This window comes from Camelus dromedarius, unplaced genomic scaffold, assembly GCF_036321535.1.
Source record: "Camelus dromedarius isolate mCamDro1 unplaced genomic scaffold, mCamDro1.pat HAP1_SCAFFOLD_185, whole genome shotgun sequence".
Lineage (NCBI taxonomy): Eukaryota > Metazoa > Chordata > Mammalia > Artiodactyla > Camelidae > Camelus > Camelus dromedarius.
In genome coordinates this window covers 3,712,225-3,733,285 of record NW_026989816.1, presented here as the reverse complement: position 1 = coordinate 3,733,285, position 21,061 = coordinate 3,712,225, and the positions used below count along the sequence as shown (strand labels likewise).

The 21,061-nt window shown below is 48.1% G+C and overlaps 1 protein-coding gene across 28 annotated transcripts in view; it reads right to left on the bottom strand.

Annotated features, from left to right (window-relative positions):
* Window positions 1-21,061, bottom strand: part of LOC135320846 (uncharacterized) — a 59,583-nt gene that overhangs the window by 34,519 nt on the left and 4,003 nt on the right. For 16 of the 28 annotated variants that reach the window (XM_064483902.1, XM_064483904.1, XM_064483905.1 and 13 more), the window contains 11 exons: window positions 19,767-19,853; window positions 19,259-19,419; window positions 18,922-18,968; window positions 16,247-16,375; window positions 15,770-15,903; window positions 15,313-15,365; window positions 13,369-13,533; window positions 12,949-13,061; window positions 10,997-11,540; window positions 3,529-3,688; window positions 246-476 (listed from right to left, as the gene is read on the bottom strand). In XM_064483902.1, coding sequence (XP_064339972.1) covers window positions 13,058-13,061; window positions 13,369-13,533; window positions 15,313-15,365; window positions 15,770-15,903; window positions 16,247-16,375; window positions 18,922-18,968; window positions 19,259-19,419; window positions 19,767-19,853 — 780 coding nt within the window. In that variant the 3' untranslated portion in view covers window positions 246-476; window positions 3,529-3,688; window positions 10,997-11,540; window positions 12,949-13,057. Of the gene's footprint in view, window positions 1-245; window positions 477-2,863; window positions 3,141-3,528; window positions 3,689-5,322; window positions 5,441-8,086; window positions 10,512-10,834; window positions 10,898-10,996; window positions 11,541-12,948; window positions 13,062-13,368; window positions 13,534-14,319; window positions 15,027-15,312; window positions 15,366-15,769; window positions 15,904-16,246; window positions 16,376-18,921; window positions 18,969-19,258; window positions 19,420-19,766; window positions 19,854-20,002; window positions 20,626-21,061 lie in introns of those variants that run through there. The other 12 variants (XM_064483925.1, XM_064483926.1, XM_064483910.1 and 9 more) reach the window with 12 other exon arrangements.

Below are 21,061 nucleotides of genomic sequence, written 5' to 3'. Positions count from 1 at the left end.
CCCCAGCCGCCCGCCCCCGTCCGGGTCCGCAGAACCCGCCCGCCCGGGACACAGCCAGCCCAGGGGCGGGGACGGGCCGGCGGCCGAGGAGAGGCAGCCCGGGAGGAGAGGACTCGCGGGCGGGAGAGGGGAAGGGGACGCCAGCCGCGGACTGAGGGGAGCCCGGCTGGGGCGAGAGGCGGCAAGTGCACACTTGGCCCTGGACAGCTGTGGCCGGGGCGCCAGGGAAGGAGCCAAAGTCCTACCGGGCGAAAGAGCTGAGAAGCCTTTGGGGCCGATCCCCGGCTCGGAGTTGCAGCTTCCAACCCTCGGTCCAGCTGGCACACACTGCGCATGCGCAGGAGGGCCAGCGATCCTCTCTGTGTTCTGCAAGAGAAGTTGGGGAAGGGAGGGACGGAGAAGATGGGAGGAGGAGGGGAGAAGGGGAAAAGTGGAGGGAGAGACATGGACAGGAGGAGCAGAGAGAAGGCAGGGATCTGGAGTGTGGAGGAGAGTAGCAGAGATGGAGAGAAATAGTTTTAACTCTGGGGGCATCCTGAAGGAGGCAGCAGTCCTGCCTCTGCACACTTCTCTAACCCTTCAAGGCCCGCAGCTCGTATTTTAACTCCCTGGCACAGCCCTCCACCCAAGGCCTCTGCAGGACCCCTACGGGGATCACACCCGTTGCCCCCAAGCGGAGCTGGGTTTCCTTTTGCTCTGGGAACCAAGCACCCGCAGGTGTTGTCGCTCAGAACTACCTTGGAAAGAGTACATATTCCCCTTTTACACGCTGGGACACAGGCAGGCAATATATCTGCCTTACCTCCACTGTCCCAGGTGTTGTGCTGGCGGGGAGCGGGAGGTACAAGGTCAGATCCCAAAAGGAGCATACTGCCTGAGTTTTGGTGCATAGTCCCCATCCTTCCTGGGTAAACCACTCCCCACACTCGGGGAACCATCAAGGGCACACAGTATGTCCCTGGGTGTGGGATAGCTGCCCTCAATTCCAGTGCCCATCTTGCTAGGAAGATAGGAGTGTTACTGAGTCCAAATTCATTCTCCTTAATGCAGGACAGGCCAGTAAGTTGGGAGACCAGGTGTTGGGGCATGAAATAGCAACTTTCTGTAGACCTAGATGCAAACTAATGTCCTGGAAAACCATCTCCCCAAGTCAGAATTCAGGCTCCTTTCCTACGAGCTTGGTTTTTGCAATCTTCTTGATGTAGTAATTCTTTGTTGTTAGAATCCTTTGTTCTTGCAGCTATCTACCTGGGTCAGATCCCTGTAAACCTCCAACAAAACAAACGTTATTTTCTATTAGGTAACTTGTTATCTTTATATGAATGGAAAAGTGTTAAATATCCTTAAAGGTCAGAGCATTCAAAATAGGCTCTCCTGTATATTTTAGGCTCTAGGCAACATTGTTTTACAAGCAAGATGAAGCCTAGGAGACAGAGCACAGGGTTTAGTCAAAGGAACAGATCTAATATGGAGTCAGATTTGTTCTTTTCTATTACCAGGGCAGAAGACACTTGAGGATTTAAATCCCTTTAAGTTAAAAATAAGTAATATTTTAAAGGAATTTACATACATAGGTCGGAATGTGCATAGCATATCTGGAAAACACACAAAGGTTTGTAAACAGTGGCATCTCCAGGGAGGGCTGAAAGAAGAGAGGATGAGGGAAAACTTCTTTCACTTGTGTATTTTTGTGCTCTGTTTGAAATTTTTTAACCACATGCATGTATTTCTTTTTCAGTTAAAAAAAATGTGTAATGGAGCAAAGGAGTAGCAAGCTCAGCAAATAAAGCAGCCATGGAATCACTGAGCCATCACTTTTGATTTCAGCCAGGAAGCATTTATTGACTCTCTCCTATGTGCCCAGTGCTGTTTTAAGACTTCTTTTATTTTTTTTCATAAAATAATAAAGTGCTATTCCTCACCCCTGCCCATGGCTGGTGGAAAACCAACTGAGTTTTTATTGAGTTGTTTTCCAAGAAGTAGAGATCAGTTATAAACAGAACACATCTTCAGGGCAAAACAGGCGGAGTGGTTTTCCAGCAGGCCAGATAGCTATGAACGGTTTTCAACAGAGGCACACAGAAGCTGAGAGAGAAAGCCTCCAGGACCCTACAAAAAGCTGCCCAAACTGCCTTCTCCATGGCACTACTGAAATAGGAAAGAAAAAATCTGACTCCATATTAGATCTGTTCCTTTGACTTTAACCCTGTGCCCTGTTTCCTAGGCTTAGTCTTGTTGGTTCTGCACCTTTTGTAAAACAATGTTGCCTAGAGCCTGAAATATACAGGAGACCCTATTCTCAAGGCTCTGACTTTGAAGGATATTAACACTTTTCTATTCACATAAAGATAACAAGTTACAGAATAGAAAACAACATTTGTTTGTTGGAGGTTTACACGGATGTGACCCAGGTGAAGAGCTGCAAGAACAAAGGATTCTAACAACAAAGAATTCATACACCAAGTTTGCAACAACCAAGCATTCCCACTTCCCATTTTTAATATAAGAAGAGCCTGAAATCTGACTTGGGGTGATGGTTCCCCAGGACATTATTCTACCATTTCTCAGCTGGCTTTCCAAATTAAAGTCGCTATTTCTTGTCCCCAAAACCTGGTCTCCTGATTTATTGGCCTGTAATGCACGAGCAGAACAAGCCTGGACTCGGAAACACACACATTGAAAGTACCCATTTGGTATATTAAATGACCTGCTTCTACTCATCTTCCTGACGTTTTATTCTCTTGACCACTCCTGCTATGTTTATGAAAAACCTGTCATGTGGACACATTTCCACCTCTAGCCACTACCCTTCCAGGTAAGAACTGATGCCAAGAAGGCAATGGAAGTTGCTAGAAGGTATTACCTGGACAAAATAGAGCAGAAGTGGGTTCTGGCTGATGTTCAGGAGCAGGCTGGAACACCTGACAAGATGTTATAAGTACGGATAGACAGCTGGGCACCAAAGGAGAAGCTTCTAAACTTCCATGAGGGACTTGTTGGATAGGAAGGAAAAGTCCCAGACTATAGCTCGGATCCCACCACGAGCTTCCTGGGCGAGTCTGGGCAAGTAATTTAAAATCTCTAGGCCCGTGCTGTCCAACATGGGAGCCACCAGCAACATGCAGGATTATGAAGTTATTCTGTAGCCAGACAGAATTATAAAAAGACATTTTATTGCAAAGGCCCAGCAGGTATAATATTTAAAAACGTTATTGGTTATCTTGACCTAACGAGATATTTTTGTATGTGTAGGTTTCTGTGGTTTGTAAGGCCTGTGACTAATGATTCCGTTACAGTGAAGTATTTTGAAATTATAAGTTACTGGACACAGTACCCTCATATCACAGTTGAAAAAAACTGATCCACATAAGCAAGGTGATCTGACTTATTAGTTATGAGCAGGGGCTCTGGGGCCAGCCTGCCTGGGTATAAATTCTCACTCTGCCTCCAGGGGGTTCTGTGTGAATCTTGGACAAATTATTGTTGTTTTTGTTGTCGTTGTTATTATTTGTGCCTCTTTTTCCTTACCTTTTAAGTAGCGAGGAATATGTAGACTCTATCTCCTACTGTGTTGGCAGGATTAAATGAGTAAACGTCTGTGCTGCCCACTTCCCTGGGTTTCAGCATTCTCCAGGCAATCAGTGCCAAACTCAGAGGCATTCTCCACTGTCTTCGTCAGTCTGGGGTGCTGTAACAAATTACCGTGGGTCGGGTGGCTTAAACAACCAGCATATTCCTTATGGTTTGGAGGCTGAGACTTTCAAGGACAATGTATCCTTGAGAGGATTGCCAGCTCGAAGATGGCTGTCTTCCCAATATATTCATATCCCAGAGAGCAGAGAGAAGCAAGCACTCTGGGGGCTTGTATAAGAACACTAATCCCATTCATGAGGGCTCTACTCTCATGACCTCAATTTATCCTACTAATCACGTCCCAAAGGCCCCACCTCCCAATACCATCACCCTGGGAGATGGGGTTTCGACATATGGATTTTGAGGGGATGCAAACATTCAGTCCACACATCGGCTAAGTCTCCCCAACATGCAGTCATCAAACCTGTAGCTAATTTCAAAGTAATATTTATGTCTCTCTGCCCATTTCCATTCCTACATCCACTATCACTGAAGCCCTGTTACATTTTATTCCTTATTTTTCTGGTAGAGATTTAATTGATTCCTCTAACTCCAATGCTCCCCTCGCTCCAGTCTGCTTAATAGCCCTGCCAGGTAGGTCTTCCTTAAAACACCTTCCACTTCACCTGGTTGTTTTTTAGTTGTAAATGTCAGAATCCTCTCCACACCCCATCCTATACCTTTAATCCGTTACACTACGGCTCACTATGTTATTTTCCTCTTACCAATGTAAGAAATTTCCATAAGCTTAAGAGCTTAAACCAGCACAGATTTATCAGCTTATGGCTGTGGAGGTCAGAGATCCAACACAGTTCTCATTGGGCTAAATTCAAGGTAGCAGCAGGGTTCCTTCCTTCTAGAGGGTCTAGAAGAGAATGTTTCCTTGTTGTTGTTGTTTTTTTCCAGTTTCCAGAGGTCACCCACCTTCCTTAGCTTGTGCCCCACGACTTCCTCCATTTTCATGGTCAGCAGCCTTTCTGAACATTGCTCTATGGCTACACCTCCCTCTGATTTTAAACTCAGCTGGGAAATGTCCTCCATTTCAAGGACCCCTGTGATTACATTCAGCCCACCTGGACAATCCAGGCTACTCGCCCTATTGTCTCATCTCAGGATCCCCTTGTCCCATCCCATTCAGGCATTATGAATGTGGCTGTGACACTCACCTTGTGTAACATTTCCTCTCATGGGCATTTTATGGTTCAAGGCACATATGAATGACTTTTTGTTTTTCTTCCTTAGCCTTTCTACATTCAGTATGTCTGGTGAGATTATATGAATCCTTTTTATTTGTCCCCCTGCACTAATCTTTAATAATGTATCATGGGTTTAAAATGCTAACTGATAGACAATTTAGAAGACAGAAATCCTCTAAGATTTTTGTCCTAAAATATCTGTCATGCATTTTGCCATGTACAGTAACATGTCACAGGTGGCTACCCTGTGGCCGGGGAGGGACATGATTCTGCCATAACACTCCCCTCATTCTCACCAATGTGCTGATCACCTAACCAAGGACCTATGCTCCCCGCTTCGCTCACTTCCTCCTCCTTTCCATTGACTACCCTGTTCCCATCGCTTCCTTCATTCAGCACATCAGGATTTCATGACCACATTCTTCTCTAAATGGAATGGGTATCTTGAATCTAATGTCTGACAACTGTTCTTACTGTATATGCACACACTGACCTGCACATAACCCCGTCCAGCTCTTTATTTTCCTAGAATCTCCCAGAGGAATCAGTTCCATGATGATGGTGATGATGATGATGATACTGACAATGATGACAGGGACCTCTCAAGGATTCTGATAAAGAGGGAATTAATAAAGGGAGGGAATCATTGCAAAATTGCCCCAGAGACAGGCTTAAAAGTAAATAACTGCTGTAGTGTTTAATGAAATTGACTAATATTTAACTATTTTTAAAACTTTATATCACTGAATTTAAAATTTTAACGGGAATTCTCATTCACCAGTAACCAAGATTCAACTCTAGGACCAAAGTCTAAGGATTTCAATCTTCTAACAAATTGTCCACTAGCCTTTTAAACACGTGATCCTTTTAAAAAGCTTAGTGCTGGGCTGAAAATAAGCAGGATTCATATAATCTCACCAGACACAGTGAATGTGGAAAGACTAAGGAAGAAAAACAAAAAGCCATTCATAACGTCTTGAACTTCACGTTGCTCACAGGAGAAAATGTTAGCCAAGGTGAGCGTCACATCAACATGACGCCTGAGTGGGATGGGGAAGCTGATCTTCCTCATCAGACATTTATCCTGATTTGTTAGATGCCAACACAGTTTCCTCATTGGATTTGCTTCTAACAAGTATGGAAGAATTTACGTTCTACCAAAAGCAGTCTAAACATTTTCCCCTGCTGTCAGGTCTCTGGACTGAATGTCCCCACAAGAAGGACATGAATATGTTTCATAGGGAATTCTTCCTGAGAAACAACAGGATTTTCGAGGGAAGGACTGCAGGCCCCCCATGGAGGGCTGGAGGAGGGCTAGAGGGGGCACTGGAAAAACAGCAGGAGTGAGTTCAGATACTACCGCTCAGGTTGCCAAAGACAGCATTGCTATCTCTGAGGATATGACATTCTCCCAAAAGTTCCATGAGTGAAGGTACCTGTGAACACTAAGCAGGTTGTTAAGAAACAGCAGCACATAATTTGCGTCACAGCTCAATTACAGTATGTTTTGATATTTGGAAAATAATTAGCCCATTTTCCTTTGAAACTGCAGCAGTAGCAATAGAAATAAAAAAGGCTGAGCCGTCTTGGAGACAACAATCAATAAACAATTCTAAATCGGCAGGATTCCTTGACGATATGCAAGCAATGAGCTAGATGTGTGCTGCAGATACCTCTTACTGCAGGGCTCACTCCTGCAAAGCATAGAACTAGTTTTCTCAGCAGACAGAGGGAACCAAGTCAAGATTCCAAATCTTGAGAGATTTACTATATGGCAGGAAAGATCACACAAGTACATCCAGCCAAATATGAATAAATGTAATCAAATATTATCAAATGTGATTGGAGCACAGATGAAACAGAAATTCCTTTCACCTGGGATCTAGAGAGACTTCTTCAGAAAATGTGGCTTTGGAGATGGCCAAAGACATGGGTGGAAATTTGGCAGAACAGGATGTAAGGAATTTTAAAACTGATTCTAAAATTCATATAAAAATTCAAAGGATCCCAAATATCCAAAACAATTTTGAACAAGAAAAACAAAGTTGGAAGACTTGCACTATCTGATTTTCAGCCTTTTTTTTTTTTTTTTAAACTACAGTAATCAGAAAGTATGGTGTTGGTGTAAAACAGGAAAATAGAATAATGGAGCAGAATAGAATGTTCAGAACTAAACCAACACTTATATAGACAATTGATTCTCAAAAAGGATGCAGTGGAGAAAGGATCTTTTCAACAAGTAGTGCTGGAAGAATTAGATAGTGATATGCAAAAAAAAAAAAAATGAACTTTGATCCACACCTCACAAAATATACAAAAATTAAATCACAATGGATCATAGATCTTAATAGGAAATCTAAAACTATAAAACAGCTAGGAGAAAAACATAGGCTTAAGTTTTATGACCTTGGGTTTGGCAAATATTTCTTTGCTATGACACCAAAAGTATAATCTATTTTAAAAAGAAACTGATAGAGTGAACTTTATCAAAATGAAGACTCTTCAAACCTGTTCTAAACACTGCTAAGCAAATGAAAAGACAAGCCTTAGACAGAAGCTATTTGCAGATCATATATCTGATAAAGGTCTCTCTTTGTATCTGATCCAGAATAAAGAGGTCTCAAAACTCAATAATAATGCAAACACCTGAATGAATGAATGAGGCCAGAAAACACACTTCAGTAAAGATATCCAGATGGATAATAAGCATATGAAAAGATGCTGATTAAAGATGCCATTAGTCATTAGAGAAATGCTTTCAAAAACCACAGTGAGATACTAGTACACATACATACAAGAATGAATACGATTAGAAAGACCGACCTTACAAAGTGCTGGTAAGGAAGTAGAGCAACCAGAGCTGATACACACCACAAGGAATTTACAATAGTACAACCATTTTGGAAAAGTCTTTAACAGTTTCTTTAAAAAAGGTAAATACCTATCTACCATATAACCCAGATATTCCTCATGTGGTGCTTTAGAAAAGAAAAGCATATGTCCATATAAAGACTTGTAACCAAATATTCACTGCAATTTTATTTATAATAGCTCAAGTTGTAAATAACCCATGCATCCATCAAGAAGTAAATGGAGAAACAAATGATGGTCTATCCAAACACTGCTCACAACAAACTCTTCAGTAAAAACTCAGCACTAAACAATACTCTGCTATAAGAAAAATAAGCTATTAATACAGCAACACAGATGACTCTCAAAATAATTACACTGAATGAAAGAAGTCAGACAACATAGAGTAGATACTGCATTAATCCATTCATACAAGGATCTTGAAAATGCAGACCAATATGTTGTGATGGAAAGCAGATCAATGGTTTCCAGGGGAAGAGATGGGGAGGGAGGGAGGGACAACAAATGGCAGGAGAGAAGCTTTGTGGGTGATGGGTATGTTCACTCTCTTGAATGTGGTCATGGTTTCTTGGGGATATACTTATGTCAAAACGTATTAGCTGTACACTTTATACGTGTGAAAATTACTTTGCCAAGTATACCTCAAAGCTGTTTTAAGAAAAAAGGCACTTCAGTCCTGATCCACCTCAGCGCCTGATTGGAGCGACATGATCAGTCCCTCACCCTGTTTGCCTAACAGGAAGGTAGAAAACCTCTCACGGAAAATAACATATGGATTTTTCATTTGCAATGTCTGCCATGTAATAAAGAATTTCAAGACATGCAACATGTCAAGACTATATAACGGATAATATGAGAATAAGAAACATTAGACAAAGGATGCAAACCCCCAGGTGATGTAGGCATCAGAGTTACCAATAAAGGCTATAAAATACTTTTAATATATTCAAGAAAATAAGGAAATTATGGGAGAATAGACAACAGGGTAAAGACTTTCACCAGAGAAATATACTGGAATGTATTTTTAAGAGAAATCAAACAGATAATCTAGAACTGAAGCCTTCAGCTCTGGAAACAGGTAAACAGAGCTAATTAGGATCCATTTTAAGTAAAACTTTCAGTAATGCCGGGTAAAATACAACAACAAATGTAACAGAGAGCTAACTATGGAAAGAGAAGTTCCCAGGTGTCAATACAAAGAGGACACTTAAAGCCCAGAGTGGTAATCTTGTGAGCTGATGCCACCACACCCTGGAGGGAAGGGGTTTTAATCTGCACATAAATAGAGATACAATGTCCATTTAGGAAAAAGGGTCCATACCAGATGTCGAAGACTCTTCCTTTATATCTATATAGTCAGAGACAGAGATGTAAAGTGGCAGCAGAGGTCACAGTGACACAGGGCCCTGGGCCAAGGAGTGTGAACACCTCTGCAAGCTGGGAAAGGTAGGAAGACGAATCCCTCCCTAGAGCCTCGGTGTGGAACGTAGCCTTGGCCACACGTTGGTTTAAGCCCACTGACAATGACTTTGCACTTCTGCACAAAAGAACAGTGAGATGATGAATGTGTATTGCTTTAAGCCACTGAGTCTGTGGTCCTTTGTTAGAACAGCAAAAGGAAAGAAACTCAGGAACCAACATGAACATGAACCCCAAGCTGCCTGCTGTGCTGGCAAGAAGTTCTTTGTCTCTGAACCTGGGGGAGTCTCCTGTCTTCTGGCAGCATCCACAAACTACCTCATGCTAACTTGAGAGCTTGCAGAGGGTTCAATCTTAACCCTGCACTGTTCTTGATATTTAGTTAATAAAAATGATGGTGTCATCATGGGTATTTTTCCATCTTTTAAATACCCTTCAGTCTTCTAATAAAGCTACCTCTAATTGAGAGACAGTGTAAATAGTTTTCAAACTTCATAATAAATAACTGTGGTTTTATTTGGTTACTTAAATTATGAGTAATAATATTCACATTAGTAAAAGTTATTAAAATCAACATTGTTTAATGAAAATATCATTTCTTTTTGCATGAACATGTATTAACTACAATAAATGTTCCATGCTTTGTTCTACGATTTACTGTTAGAGCCTTAAAGAATAATATTTTCCTCAAAAGATATTATGGCAAAGGGATTTCTTTTGGTGGAACAGTTCCTACATCAAATCTGGTGCATGGCTCAGGCCACTGGGAACCTAGAGATGATAGATATTAGGAGGCATTATAAACACAAAATGATTTTTAAAGGAATTAAACAACTGGATGTGTGAAAACAAAGAATCTGAGAATATTCTAGTGAAATAAATGTATTTTTCAGCTTAAGCAAGACACCGGGTGAATAAATCTAAAATGAAAAAACCACCCAGAGATCAGCAGTGAGTCATGCATGCAGTGTGACTGATCAAAACCAAGTTGTTTCCAAACCAGTGTGCAGGCTTGATGCCTTCATGAATCAAGTCTGTGTGGCACCAGGCCATCTCGAATACATGTTGATGAGGTATTTATAAGCCCTTCACCATCCCAGCACAAAGCCCACACATGAGCCACAAGACCATCACCTACACATCTGCAAAAGACACAGCATGGTGAATAGCACTTTTCTTGTTCAGTAGCCGGTGGCAGGGCACTGTGAGCAGACAGAGATACAGGGACACAGAGACACAGAGGCACTTCCCCTCACTCAGCTGATAACCTTCCGTGCATTCCTGGGGACAGGATTGTCATAAAATGCACCATGGATTGATCCTCCTCCTAGGAAAGGAACGGTAGGTCTGTCCTCAGGTTGGAGCAAGGGTGGCCGGAGGATCTCAGAAGAGCTGTTTCAGCACAACCAATAGAAATGTCTGCCACCGTGACCAGGAGAGACAGGTCTCCTGCCATCCCGGTAGGCACTTGGGCTCCTGACAAAAGCTGGGCTCAGTAAAGGCTTGAGTAGAAGGCACAGACCTGAGGGATGCCCCAGCAAGAGACAGGAGGTAGGGCCTGGTTTATGCTGCTCTGGGTGTATCCCAGCCTCATCCGAATACGAAATCAGAAATTTGCAAAACAGCAGAGCTGGGATGGATCATCTACTCCAGACTCCTCACATTACAGTTTAAAGGGTGGCAGCCCTGGGAGGCAAAGCAACGTGCTAAAGGCAGAGCGTGGAAGTGGCGGCGCCAGATGAAAAGCACCATGGCAACCCCGTTCAAGGCCGCTGACACTGAGGACGGGGCCAAGGTTTCCAACGAGGAGAATGAGACAGTGTAAATACTTTGTTCCCCCCAAAACCCCAAATGTTTACTAAGGCACAAAAACTCACCTTAACTAGCTCTCTTCTGAGGGGGCTCTCTTCTGTCTCCGTCTTTCTGTCTGTCTCCATTTCTCTCTCTCAGACACAAACACATACAATTTTGTGAAAGGGGACTTCCTGCCATACAAAGACAGACTTCACATCTTCAGAGAAACACTTGACAAAGCACATTTCCAATTCAAGTCTTTGTGTGAGGTCTGGGCAACTGGCTTATTTTCTAGAACAATCGGTGGTTCCAAAATCAGGAGATCATCTTCCCCAAAGGAAGAGTTCTGGTCCGTGTTGATGAAGCTGGGGGTGTCACATTTCATGAGCCCGTTAGGCTCCTTCTCTGGCCACCTGCTGCATCTGATGGCTTCCTGGAGCCGAACATCACTGTCAAGGGCTATGGTTGGGATACCAGCTTTGGCCTTGTCCATGCGGTCCACTTCATTGACGTAGCAGTGAAAGAGGGACCTAGATTCGTCATTGTGCTGCCAGAGAACCCCTTGGGCACCAGCGGTCTTCCAAAGTCCGACACAAAGCTGTTCAGTCTGAATCTCTTCTCGGGAGACTCCGCATTGCAATAAAGAAAACCAAAATAAAAGATCGCCCACACTCTAGCTCGGTGACCTGAAGACTTATAGTTTTTGATATCTGCTGAGAGCAAATCCCTGCACAGAGCATGCTGACAAGCACTGGAAGTGAGAGACATCACTTTCGAACACATACAATTACACCCAAGGCAAAAGTCTCGTGAGGGCCCTTGGACCATCCTGAAAAAACATCGCTCCCTGAGAATCCTCAATACTGGTGCATCGCACACCAGTGTTTCTCAGTGGGACACTCAGATCATCTTCATCAGAATTAGTTAAAGTGCTTCTTAAAATGCAGAATTCTGGGGTGCACACCCTCAGAGTCTCCAGAATTAGGGACCGGCAGTCTGTATTTTCATAGCCACCAAGATCACTAAACATGCTCAGATTTAGCACCGCGGTCTACATCGGGTCACCTGAGCATCGACAATGCTGTCTCATGGGGTGGGGGGGGTGCCATATGTGTCAGTGTGCTGTCCTACCCACGTGTCTCCCCTGATTCTCAGAACTGACAGTGCAGTCCCATTGGGCAAGAAATACCACCATTTCACAATGCATACGCAGGGCGCCTGACTGACAGATACAATCAGTGCTAGGAAAGGGGACAAAACTCAGGTTCCTCATCGCTTGTTTCACTTACTGTGGGACAAATGATCAATTCAAGGGTAATAAATCAGTGTATGAGTGAATAACATGACTCTCGTTAGTCCCACGAGTGCCTGGAAGAGCGAGCCTGGGCACACTGAGAATCATAACAGCCCATCTACTTAATTGTCATCCTCCCCAGATTTATGTAAAGGTTACTTCCACCCAGGCAGTGACCCCTGAAGGGCAAGAATGATGTCTGAACACACTCTCAAATCCAGAACAGAACCTGACAACAATTAGGCTCTGGGGTCTGTGTTTAGCGAGTGTGGAATCTCAGTGATGCCAGCTCTTAGACCTTGCCTTCCCATCCCACCCCTCACGATATGGCCCTTATGACCAGCTCTCCCGGGGCTGGGGCCACGGAACCCATTTACAGGACTGGAAGAATCTGATCATATAAACCATCCCCCAGATTATCATCAAGAGTCACCTGCATTTCAGGGATCAGTAATCCCAGAAGCTTTGCAGTTCAGGCAGGTGAGGGATTTTTATATCAGCTCTGTCTTCTACTGTGACTGCCTGGGTGACATCAGACAAGGAATTCTCAAAAGCCTGAGCTTTTCCTTTCAGGAATAATCTAAATAACAAATCTCGTTGACCACTCAACAAGTGTGATGTGAAGATCAATGATTTACACAGGAGTACAACATTCACTAGGTCATGGATTTAGAATCAGAGAAAAATCACTTGAGAAAGATTGACAGAATGTAGCTTTAATGCAAATTTAAGTATTCTTACCTTTCAGTAAATCATCTTCTTCCCCAACTTAACACTTCACCCAAGTTTAAAAGATGTTTGAGAACAGGGATGAGTGTGCCAGCAATCTGGGACCCAATAACCTAAAATGTCACCTAGGAAAAAGAGGGGAGTAACACATTTTTAAAAAGCATGGTGAGGATGGCGGGGCCATCCCCCAACTCCAGACTAAGAAGCTCTAAGCAATACATTTCCTGCCTGCCTGGGGCATCAGCTGATGTGAAAACCCACCCAGAAACCTCACTGTCCAGCAGCTCCTCCGTAACACAGGCTACACTTTCTCAGAATTAAGAATTGGGGCCAGTAACCACTTTGCTGAAGAATAAAGACAAAGAAGAAGAAGAGCGTTCTGCCCCTCCCCAGGGGAGAGCCCAGACCTTGGGCTGCATGCACTGAGCCTACCTCCCAGGAGAAGGATAAACTGGAGAAGGGCGTCCTGCGAAACTGGGACAGCAAATGTTGAGATGGGAACAAATTGACCGGCTGGCCAGGGACAGCCCCCTCCGTCGCTGCCTTGGCGGCTGCCTCCGCCCCCTCAGCACATCCTGCCCACTTCCGGTGGTTAAGCTGTCAGGGAAACAGTGCTTTGCGACCTGGGGCAACAGAGGCTGCCCCCAGGCCAAGCTGCGGGGGAAATGGGATCTAAACCACCAGCTCCCAAGCGGCAAGCTCCATACCCCCGCCAACAACCCGCCGCCCCCGCAGCCTACAGCACCCCCGGGGCAATATGTCCTGGAGAAGGGTGACCCAGGAATGAGGGGCAGCAGATGCCACCCCCACGTCAGGCCTCCAGAGAGATGGGAGCTTATCCTCCAGCCCGCCAGGGGCAGACCCCCCTCCTCTCCAACCCTTGATGACACCGCGCCCACCTCCCAGGAGCAACCTGACCGGGTGTGGGGTTTCAGGCTAATCTTGGGCGGGAGAGGCCGTCCCCAGGCCAGGTCAGGGGAGAGGAGAAGAAGTGGCCCCATTAGGCGGGGCAGCCGGCCATCGCAGCTGCCTCTGCCCCTCGACAGCATCGCGCCCGCCTCCCAGGAGCAAGCTGACCTGGAGACGGGCATCCGGCTTCTTGGGCAGCAGAGTACGCCCCCAGGTTTGGCCGTGGGGAAGAGGAGAGCAAATTGACAGGCTCCGCGCTGCAGGTCCTCTACGCCTGCCGTCGCCTCCCCCACACTTTAAAGGCACTTCCCAGGGGGCCCCTCCCCCAGCAGGCTAAATGGGACAGGTGTGTCTGGTGATCTGAGGCAGGAGAGGCCACTCCCACACCAGGCCATCGGGGAGACGGGAGCCAATACACCAGCTCCCCAAGGCAGCCCCCTACTCCCCCAGCAGCCACCGCTCCTGCCCCCTGACCTCACGGTGGCCGCCTCTAGGGAGCAGGCTGACCTGGAGATGGACGTCCGGCGAACTAGGGACAACAGGGACCGCCCCCAGGGCAAACCACGGGGAGAAATGGGAGCAAATGGACCGGCTCCATGGGAAAACCTGCCGCTGCTGCCACCACCCCCAACGTAACACGCCCGCCTCCTGGGGCCAGGCTGACTAGGATACACGTGTCTCTTAACCCAGGGCAAGAGACACCGCCCCCAGGACAAGCCGCGGGGAAGATGGGAGCAAATGTGCCCGCTCCCCCGCTGCAGGCCCCCGACCCCCGCCACCCGTGCACCCTGACTACCCTGCCTCCCGCCCCCAGCAGGCAAAGTGGGAAAGGGTTGTCCCAGGACCTGGCGCAGCAGAGGCCGCCTGCAGGCCACGCGGCACAGACATGGGAGCTAATCCTCAAGCTCCCCCGGGGCAGCCTCCCTATCCCCGCAGCCACCACCATCCCAGCCCCCTGACTGCACCGCACCCATCTCCCAGGAGCAAGCTCACCTGGAGTCGGACCTCAGGCAAATCTCTGGCGGCAGAGGTCGCCCCCAGGCCAGGCCGCGGGGGAGAGAAGAAATGGAGCAGCTCCCTGGAATGGACCCCAACCCACAGCCGCCGCCGCCGCCGCCGCCTCCCAGGACCAAGCTCACCTGGAGACCGGCGTCCCGCCTCTACGGCAGCAGAAGCCGCCCCTGGCTCCGCCGCGGGGGAGAGCGGAGCGAATTGACCGGCTTCCGTGCGGCAGCCCCCCTATCCCCGTGGGCCCTGCACCTTAACCACACCGCCTCCACTCCCCACTCAGCTTGCTGAGTGGGACAGGTGTGTGCAGCGACCTGGGGCAGCAGAGGCCGCTCCCAGGCCCGGCAGCCGGGAGAAGGCAGCTATTCCATCAGTTCGCCAGGGGCAGCCCCGCTCCGCCCCCTTGCCGCTGCCACCGCCCACTGACCTAACCGCCCCACCACCCAGGAGCAAGCTTACCTGGAGTCCAACATCTGGCGAATCTCCGGCGGCCAACACCCCCCCAGGCCAGGCTGCAGGGAAGAGAAGAAATCGACCGGCTTGCCCGGGCAGCCTCCCACCCACCGCCGCCGCCGCCGCCGCCGCCGCCCCCTCCGCCACCCCAGACCATTGCACTAATCTCCCGGGGTCAGGCTGACTGCGAGGATGTGCACTTGCCTTCTGACCCTGGCCACGTGCCGGAGCACCTTCCTGCACCCCTACACTCCCTGTACCTCTGCACCCCTGCCACTCTCTGCCCTTCCGCACTGCCTGCACCCCCGCATCCCCTGAACTGCCTGCACCCTCCACAGCCCCTGCACCCCTGCCACCATTTACACCTTTGCACTGCGTACACTCCTGCACCCCTGCTTGTCCCACACACCACCTCTTGGGCCTGTGGCAGTCTCTGCTGTTAGACCAATGCACAGGAACTCACATCTTTGCCAGTATATGATGCATCAGTGGACGTCTGGGGTTGGCTGCAGGAAGGTACATGTTCCCGGTCACTAGCCTGGGCCACTAGGGTGATCTCTGTGAGGTCACCCAGGACGGGCTCAGAGATGCTGTTCTCTGGGAAGAGAGGAGTTGAAACCGGTCTTGAGGGCAGAGCTGTTCTCACCAGGTCGTCCACGCTTCATGTTTTACACAGGGTTTCGGAGAAGTGAAATTGATCCGGCCAAGTAAGACCGGCCTGCTGTGCGCCCACCTCAGTCCTGGGCTCTGAGGCAGACCGACTGGCTCCCACCATCAGGACACAGTTTGGGCATCTGAATGGTCCCTTGGAGGCATCCTATCACTTCTCAGGAAGAAGTCTGGCTGCTTCCACCCTATGGCCCTCTCTCCCACTGTGCTGGCCTCAGGAAGGTTCCTTATTTGGGGAAGAATGCAGCCCACCCCCTACCCCACCGCTCACCTTTCTCTAACCCAGGCTGGTGCTTTCTCTGCCCTTCAGAGTCTGGAAAGCCATTTCTCTTCAGGTATGTCCCTTCTGAGATGGACTTGCTTCCACTCAATTCTAGGCGAGGATGCACCATGGAATGCACTGGGTAAGAGAACCAAAATAAATAGTTTCTTCTGTGAGGTTTTCTGTTTATCTACTGGGGCTGGGCTGTGTGTAGTTTGCTACAGCTATTCGTGCGAGAGGCTAAAGCCACCCGTGAGTCCTTGTTTCCATCTCCCCGCTGTCTTTGGGTTTTCCCTAGACACTCCTGAGACATTTACTTCTTTTAATTTTATTCCTGTTATAACACAGGGGCCCTACTGAAATGGAGGTAAGGTGTTGGGGGAGTGGGACAGAGCAGGGCATTTGTAGTCCTGTGATTAGTTCTCATTGAGCCTGTGCCCTGAGCTGTGACCTCCACAAGTGTGTCTCTTTCCCCCACCCCAATTTGGGTGACACAGAAGGTATTTCCCTTCCCCCAGGTAGGTTAGGCTCTGGTAAAATAATTTCTCATTAAAAAAAAAAACAAAACACAACCACCCACAATGGAAGAGAATGTTCTGGGTGTATTTCAATAGAGCTATTTTTTCCTTTCCTGGCAGGAACCATGAGGAGTTTTCCTATGATCTTCACTCTGAGAACAGGAAACGGTCCTGGAAGTAAAATGCATGAAAAAGAGCAGGGGGCCCCTCTGACTGGCCCCCTGGAGTTGTCACACTCGGACTTCCCCACGCTGAGCCTCCAGCTGGCCTCAGGGACCTGTTAAATCTGCCTGCCCCCGGGGTTCTTACAAAAGCGGGTTCTGCCCTGGGAGCTGTGACTCTCCAAGCCTGCCCGGCTGCCTCTCTGTGTTGGGAGCAGCTTTCCCCCTCAGTTTTCTTGTGGATCTAAGAAGAGCAGTGGGTTTGCAGCTCCCTCAGCTCTGGTGTTGTTTTCAGGACAGAAGGAGCAACTTCTGAGCTCCACACGAGCTGGACCAGAGGCTGGAAGCCTCCCCTCCTCTGCCTCCATGCAGACAATCAGTGGCTGTGGTTCTGGCCGAGTTTCTGAAGATGTGGATTTAAACACACACATCCCAGCCCCCACAGGAGCACACAGTCCCATAAAACCCTACAACTTCCACTGGTAACTACGGAACTGATGAGGACACGGGTTTCGGGGCTGCAGAGGCCTGACTGCATGACTTTCTCCGTGGCCTATTAATGTGGTTGTTATGGGCCTTGTCTGAAGTGGCTTGCTTACCGCACCTGGTACATGGGAAATATAAAATAAGTACTAGAACCTCCACTTTTTCTCCCTCTTGGGCCTTCCAACCTAAAAAGTAATACGTGAACTCAGACGGCCTAGTCACCACAATGAGGTCCGACCAGCCCGGCTCTCCTGAGTGATGGACACTGACTTGCGCATTAACTCGGAACAGTAGGGGAACCGCCTTCCTCTAACTGGGCATCTCCCCACACCAGGCACGCCCTCAGCTGAGAAGGGGCCAACTCCCCCATTGAGGTGTGTGCTGGTGGCTTCAGTGTGACCTGGCCCTGCCGGGACATGAACCTGCAGTGAGGTGGAGTGTCAGGAGGAGTGGGGTCCCTGCTGGGGCAGCAGGGGGCCCGGTAGCACCCTGCGCAGCCTGGTGCCTGAGGCTCCCCAACATCTCCTACGGCCCCCGGGTCGGCTCTGGTCTGGGCCACTCCATGCACCCTCCCAGTATCTTTTCATTAAGTCCCTTTTTTGCTTTTATCAGCCAGAGGTGGCTTCTGTTGCTTGTTCAGTGAAACAGTGCATCAGGAAACCAGACTATTTCTAAGATCAGTAAAATACGAACTTTGGTCAGCTCGCCGGGCAGACCGTGCAGCACAAATTCCCGCACAGGGCTGTGCAAATGCCTTACGTGAAGGGTCCTCATCATCTGTCTTCAGAGATACAGAAGCTCGTGGTTCAGGTAAAACCTCAGGGAGGGATTGAGGAATCCAAAGCTGGTTGGTTTCAAAGACTAACCGGTCAGAACAGACCCCTGAGCTGTGGTCAGAAGCCTGGCTCAATGTCACGCAGACTTAGCACCCTAATGTCCAGTGGGGCCGGTGCTGTTTCCTTTACAGGCTCTCGTTGGGGAGTCACTGTAGCCCCTTACACTCAGCAGGGAATCCAGCCCTCTTAGCCCCCACCCTGAGTGTTCCATGACACAAATCTCGGGAGTGTTTAATTTTCATCTTTGTTTAGGAGGATGAATGTGGGGCAAGAGGAGAGATAAATTCACACTTAGTGACACCAAGTCACAGCCAGTACCTCCTCCTCGGAGAGCTATGTGCTCCCACAGTGGTGGCTGGGGGGCTGGGCAGAGCCCCTCCTCTGGTCACAGAGGGACTCACTCCTCTGACTGCAACTGATGGGTTGGACAACCAATCCAGAGGGGACAGAGCATCTTTCCCGGGAATTTGGAACTGACACACAGAAATTAATTTCACTCATCTGGGGATTGGGAGGAGGGTGGGAATCAAATGAAACCAGAGCAGTAGAGAAAGTTACAAGTGAATGAGAGAGACAGAGAGACTGAACTTGTGAGAGTAAATAGTGTGAAGGAAGGATTACAATCAGGGCACAGAGGAATTCCAGCTCCTGGCAGTCTAGTGTGTCCCAGCCCATCAACAAACCTGCGGGATGGTTAACATCATTCCAGTTTTGCAGATTAGGAAACAGGCTGAAAGAGACGGGGGTTGGCTTTGGGTGCACAGTTAATTTAATTGCCATTGGACCCCTCACTTCCCACTGCCTGAAGGCACCATGATCCTCACAGGGACCCTGCAGTGCTGACAGCCTAGCACCCTGATCAAAGGGACCCTGCGGGAGTGGGAACCTCTCTGAGTTTGGAGAGTTCCCTGCACCGAGATTCCATGCATCAGCCGGCTCCCGCTCACCCCAGGTTAACGTCTCCCCAGCTGTGTAGTCCCCCGACCCGCTTCCCTCCCTGCCAGGCACCCCCGTTCTTACCACCGAGTGTACTGCAGGAATTCAGGCACAGGGATGCCCAAAGCAACACGAGCCCACCGGCTGTACAAACAGCAGACTCCCAGCCCCACCTGCGCTCCATGGGGATAGTAGGTGTCCTCACCTTTCATGTACCTAAGGCAATCTGTTTCTTCAGCTGGAGGCTATAGAGAAAAATAAAAGGTCCAAAACATTGTTCAGTGAGGAATTCCTCCAAGGACCTGACTTCAGAGTCTACAAACAGTTGTGCTGGCCGCTCTTACCCCCGGACATTGGGTGAGGTGGATTATTGATCAGCACAATCGCCGGGGGCCCAGCTCCTGGGCTTGGCTGCCCAGAGGGGGCTGGGGGAATGGGTAAGGCCAGGGCACTCAGGAAGAGCACAGAGGACCTGACATCTCGCCTCCGCAGTTGTAAACCCTTCCCCAAATCTCAAGGCATCGGACAGAGTGCAGCCACCACAATAATGAGATGTTCCCATCACTTCACTCACTCCTGTTGGTTCACTTACGTGCTGAGCATCCTCTGGGTCACAGGACATGACACACAGGATGGCCGATGGGACAGGCTTGGTACTTCCCCCTGGATCCTGTTCAATCTGATGGAAGAATGATCACTCATAAACGGTTTCTCAAAAGGATACATAGACAGGAGACAAACTGCAGAGTGAATCAAATTTTAAAATATAAATGAAGATCCCCCAGTCTCCCCGCCTAAGGTTAACAGCATAAAGAAAATAGATCTTGCCTTTGATCACCAAGGAAGTGGTCACCCTCTCTCAGGAGGAAAGGAGAGTTAATCTTTGAGCAGGACACAGAAGTGCTCCATCGAATTGGACCAGGACCTCTGCTTTCATTCAGCAAATCTGTATAAGCTCCTACTACTTATGGGAATCTAGTAACTATACCCATTCCCAAGGCTCTTGGGCTTTATTAGTCAACAAAATAGACACGACTCCCCATCACTGGGGGCTCAGAGTTTTAGCAGAGAAAACAGGCAACATGATGGGGGTAGCAAGAGCTTGGGGAAAAATAAGAGTGATATGAGCAAACTCAGGTGATGGTGGTGGGGTGGGAGGCAGGCAGGAGGGAATAAGGCAATCCTGGCAGATCTCAAGGAGTAATGAACTTGAAGCAGAATAGATCCGGAGGAAGAAGGAAGAGCCGGAGCCAGAGGCCCCCAGAGTGATGGGGAGAGTGTGGGCGGAGAGGCAGAGCAGGCCGGGTCCTCGAAGACTTTGGGACGACTTTGGCTCCTAATGGAATGGTGACCCTTTTAGTGAGTTTTGATGGGATGGGTGATGTCCAATTTATGCTTTTGTTTTGAGTTTTCTTGGGAGGAGGTTAATTTATTTATTTTAGTGAAGGTGCTGTAGTTTGAACCCAGGATCTCATACATGCTAAGCATGCACTGTATCACTGAGCTACACCCACCCCCTCAATGTATGCTTTTAAAGGCTCCCTCTGACTCTGTGTGGATGAGATTGTAGAAAAGCAAAGATGGAAGAAGTAGGCTAATTGGTGTCCAACAAGGGGTTGAAGGTGGCTCCTAGGAGGGTGGGGAACAGGGAGTATGTGGTTAATGATTTCAGAGTAGCCAGAATTTTCTAACAAGCTGGATTTGCTGTCTGTGTGTGTGTAAGAGAAAGAGAGAGAGAGAGAACATGGTTCCAACATCTGGACCTGGAAAATGGGATGGATGTCCTCTCCATCCACAGGGGATGGGACAAGATGGGGCTGAGCAGGTGGAAAGGGGCTGGAATCAGCTCAGTTCTTCAATGTCATGATTAAGGAGTCTATTAGATAT